This window comes from Asparagus officinalis, chromosome 7 (genome assembly GCF_001876935.1).
Source record: "Asparagus officinalis chromosome 7, Aspof.V1, whole genome shotgun sequence".
In the NCBI taxonomy this organism is placed as follows: Eukaryota; Viridiplantae; Streptophyta; class Magnoliopsida; order Asparagales; family Asparagaceae; genus Asparagus; species Asparagus officinalis.
In genome coordinates, this window is record NC_033800.1 from 109840604 (window position 1) to 109845807 (window position 5204).

General features: G+C 38.4%; 1 protein-coding gene across 1 annotated transcript in view; it reads right to left on the reverse strand.

Moving 5' to 3' along the window:
* The window catches only part of LOC109850178 (myb-related protein 308-like), a 1340-nt gene continuing 982 nt past the window's right edge, over nucleotides 4847-5204 (reverse strand). Inside the window, exon 2 of the mRNA XM_020420123.1 lies at nucleotides 4847-5204. This exon is cut by the window's right edge and continues 106 nt beyond it. Coding sequence (XP_020275712.1) covers nucleotides 4992-5204 — 213 coding nt within the window. The 3' untranslated portion in view covers nucleotides 4847-4991.

Here is a 5204-nt window from a genome sequence, read left to right on the forward strand (position 1 = left end):
ATGTGTTTAGTTGTTAATGTTACGGTTTGGTTATTAAGGTTACGTTTTTATTGTTAGGGTTACTTATTAAGGATAAAGGTGTTTGTTAAGTTTCTATTTCTCTAATGTGCAGTTGTGGTACTATGAACTTACTGGTATCAAGAAGCCAATAGTTAGATGAACGACGAGGCCTCCCCTCACAAATTGGGTAAGACTGGGAGAAGTGTTGGTTCTTTGAGATTTGCCACTTTTGTAGCTAAAGCAAGCAAAGCTAAGATAAACCTTCTATAGCAACATGACCAATCTCAAAGAATCGAGGGAGGTTTGTAGGGGAAGGAGCAAGGGAAGGAGAAAGAGAAGATGAAAGAGAGAGAAAGAGAGAGAGAGAGAGAGAGAGAGAGAGAGAGAGAGAGAAGAAGAAGAAGAAGAAGAAGAAGAGGATTAAGGAACCGACTGCAGTAAACGCCGGCAAGGCGCGTGGCCCAAGACACCGTCTCCACAAGAAGAATAGGGGAGAAGAAGATGACATCCTAATTGAAGCAGTTGTAAGAATTTACTAGTTATGAATTTTATTTGTTTTTTAATTAATTAATCCATTTATAATACTCTATTTGTTTTGATAGCGGTTGTTAAGTTTTCTCAATATATATACTTCGAATGGTTTGTTTAGAAATAGCCACTATAAGAGAGGACATTAAGAGGGAAATAAAACCATTAGAGGGTGTCCCTCCAACAGCACCTAACACTACAACTGATGACGAAGATGCTCCTCTTATATTTTCAAGGGCTTTAAAAAAGAGAAAGAGGGGTGTAAAGGGGGCACACGCCTTTGTGTCTGCTGCTGCACCCCTTAAAAAGAAGAGATGCAGAAGAGAGGTGAAGCCATCCAAGTGGGTAGTCACTCCTTACACTGAAAAGAAGAAGAAGAAAGAAAAAGACAACATAGGGGACAAGGCTATAGTAGAAGTGGCTGGGGAGGAGGAAGAGCATGTGCAGGAAAAGTTAGCAGAGTTGGCACCTGCTAGGCTACAAAGTGACCCCCACTCCATCTGGGAAAACACATGAGTTCCCCTATGAGTTCAGAAGAAGAAATGTACAGTAATAAATTGAACGAGGGGATTCCCTTTGCAGAAGAGTTCATCATCAAGTTTTTGGGTGGTAATGACACATTTGTACATAATTATAAGGTGTCAGCAAATAAGTCATAAACTTAACTACCAAATAGTAACCTTAATAGCCAAACCATGACCTTAACACTTGTAATGATATACTTGACAACAATTCTATATACATGATAATAAAATGCTAAACTATATAGGTTCGTTATAAGTTGCATGATTGTGACTCTCCACGTTGCATCGAGAGCACTTAACAGGATGGGTGTTCAGCAACATGTTGTTTATTCATCTAGTGCATGGTCTTCCACATCTTTTTTTTGTGAGAGGAGACTTTAACAATTTATCTTCTGGTGGTACAAAATGTTTCTCATAATCTGGGATGGTAAAGATGATCGGTGAATAACTTGCTCTGAATACGTCAACAGTCATATACCAATCATAATATTAATAAATTTCTAGTCTCATCCATGTAATTGCAATGTATGCATGTTTACAAGGAATGCAGGTGATGTCACAAGACCTACATGAACATGCCCGGTTCTTTAAATCTACATGGCAAGTTTTATTGGACTCGACATCCACAATATCTTCCATCGATTGTTTAATGGCCAAGCAGCTACCTGCTGAATATTTTCGCACAACACCACCTCTGCTTTCGAGCATAAGTATCCAGACCATTTCTGACACATTAGCTTCCTTTCATGCATGCGCTCCATTATTTACTTCCGTATGGTCTCAACCAAAGGTAAGATTCACAACAAGCGTGTCTTTCTTATCCAGCTATTGAAGAACTCAACAACGTTTGAAGTAACATGGTCATACCTTAACAATAAAACCCTGACATTAACAATAAATCCATAACCTAAACAATAAATCTCTAACCTTAACAACAAAATTCTAAACTTAACAACGAAACCCTAGCAAAAAATTTCTAACCATAACAATAAAACTCAAACCTTATTAAAAAAACTCTAACCTTAACAGAAAAACTATAGGCTAACTCTAACCTAAACAACTATAGTAGTGTTGTAATAATTTAAACCAAGCTATCTTACCTTATACCAGGAAAATGCGCAATTTCCCATCTCTCCGGGGAGTATTCTATTATAGTGACGTAAGCCATGCGATCGATCGCAGCCAAATTTTTCATGTCATCATCCCATTCAGAAATTGTGTACTTATAAGCCGCAGATTATAACAGCTAACCCAACATAGTGGCAACATTTGCCTTGTGCCCAAAATCCTTCATCTTCTTTTTAAAATATTGACTAGATACAGAATACACCTTGAATGGAAAACATCTAGAAAGAATTCCTCGACTGCTACCCTAATACCCTTGTCGGCGTCGAAAATCATTACCAGCCGATGTGTAGGTTGGTAAGGATTTTCCTTATCATACAGTAACGTCCACAATCCTTGTAAGAACCATTTTTAGTTAGCCTTATTCTCTTGGTCGCATACGCAAGCAAGGGGAAATATTCCTTGGTTGCCGCCATACCTAGTGGCACTAAGTAGTATGTCTCTGTAGCGATCTTTGATAAATGTTTCATCCAAAAACTATAGAGGCCTACACCCAGCAATGAACCCTTCAATACAGGCATTATAACTAATGAACAATCGCCTGAACCTCCCATCATCAACATCAATAGCAACACGACTTTTTGGATTAGTTGCGTGCACCATGGATTCATTCCTGCATGAATATAACAACAAAGCGGTAACCTTAGCAACAGATTCATAACCATAATAACTGATCTTTAACCTTAACAGCCAACGCATATACTTAACAACAAACTAGTAACTTTAACAAATAATATGTATAGTTAGCAACCAATACATAAGAGTGATTTCAGAAGAATAAAAAAGAATGTACCATCTCAGTGAATCGTAAGCCTCATCATCGTCACCTTGAGCTGTCTTCTTGCCCCACCACGCTTTACTGTAGTTAATCTTGATGCCAAAATTAGAGAGCATGTCGTTCTTGATATCAAATGCACGAAGATCTGGCCTAACCTTCAAAACAACTTGTATTTGGCCAGCAATGAACTTCCTTGATGCCATTGAGTTGCCAGCTTTTGCTCCATGTTGACCGCAGGTGTGGGTAGATTCGAAATTCTTTATGAACATGATCGACAAATTTCTGAGCAGGGACGCAAAAAACATCCAAGGGCAACCATGCGTGTGCTTGAATCGGCAATAGACTCTTATGCACCTTTGTTCATTATGGTAAAAATCATACTTGAACCTTTTAACAATTGAATAGTATTGAAGTGCTAATCTAACTTCAGCAGCACTATCAAATTTCTGACCAACTTCACGTATGGCGGTCGACCACTCAGTTGGGATCTTTGTTTGGTGGTTAATCATGTCTTCCAGCAGCATGATCGATTCGTCGGTGGGGTTTTCATTAGGAATACGTTCATCATTATAGGTATGGGTGAACGTGGTATCTGTGCATCGTGAATTTTCTGTCGATATGGTCCTGAATAAGTAAAAAATTACATAGCCTCATCAACGAACTCCTAACCTTAACAGGCAACTTATAAACTTAACAGCCAACAGTAAAAACTTAACCATAGCAACCAACTAGTATACGTAACAGCGAACTCATAACCTTAGAAAAAAAAATCTTAAATCTATTTCATAAAATAAACTAAACAACTCAAACCTTAACAACCAGTCATTAACCTAACATTGACAACCAAGTTATAACCTCAGTAACCAATGCATAAGGTTAACAACTAGTGAAAAAACCTATCAGTGAACTCATAAGAAAATCTGATGTGTAATGCCTACGCATTTTCTGGCGTAGTCTGCGTGTTCTGTGAAGTTGAGGATTCCCTAGCGAAGGTAGCATACAAATTCACGTCTGTAAAACGATTACGACGGCAATACTCGAACATCAAATTTAAGTCATCGTCATTGTCAATTGAAATACTAAATTTCTTTTCCCTTTCGCATACGAACTTCAGTGAAAGAGATTGCATTTGTATTTTAAGCCTTTCTGATACTTGATATTTCAAGCTGATTATTTCTGTATTCTCTTTGATAACAACGAATACATCGTCACCATCTTTGTTGCTTTTTGCCTTCGTTACCAGGCAAAGAAAAGATCCATCCGTTATTTTATTATAGGGAGTAGTTAAAGAATCAAAGAGGATTTTATTGTGGAGAATTAAGTGGAAGGAACAGAGTAGTTGGAGTAATAGAATGGGGAGGAACTCAGCGATTTTATTACCGCGGGAAGGGGAATAGATTTGATGAGAATTTGGAGGAAATGAGAATCCCCCCCCCCAAAAAAAAGGCATTATAATCACCATTTAATGCTACAGTATCAACGCTATATTTCCGACGTGAGAGGGCGACGGTTAGAGGCTATTTAGGGGTATTTTGGGCATTTCGTGAGGGGTTTAAACGGCGTTTCGTCTGGGGATTCGTCTTGGCATTTTGGAGTTAAAGCACACGTTGAAAAAGTCTTAGGGGTGAGGGGAGAAACACGTTTTCTTCGGCTTTGAGGCTGGAAGCATTTTCCCCTAAAAAACTGAAATGCTTTTCTAAAATTGTAAGAAATGCATGTCTGCAGATTAAAATGTCTAAGCTCTTTTTTTTCCGCCTTTGGTCTCAGATTCACATCGCTCTGTCGCTTACTAGAAAAATGATTGGTTACCTAGCCTTCACCTTGCTCTATCTACAAGTCCAAATTTAATGAAAGCAGGAAAAGAGCATCACATCCACAAAAATCATTAACAGAACGCCAAATTAGAGATCATTTTTCCTTTTCCCCCATCCCCTCTTTATCATCACGTAACCAAGAGCAACATATTAGTATAAAATTATCTCCCAAATAATTAACAGTTATTAACATCTTTATGTTATCCAATAACAACTCAACAATCATCTTGTGGTAGTACCCAAACAAAGTCCAATTTCTCTCTTAACCGGCTCGGGTTGGGACTGAAATGGCGGGCTAATCCGGAGCTCCAAATTGAGATCCGGAATCCGATTAGCAATTTGATGAGAATTAGTAGACCATGCGGATGACTCTTCAGTACTGCTGCCGCTGCTTTTCTCCTCTTCTCTCTTATCGAAAGAAATTGTGGTTATGGT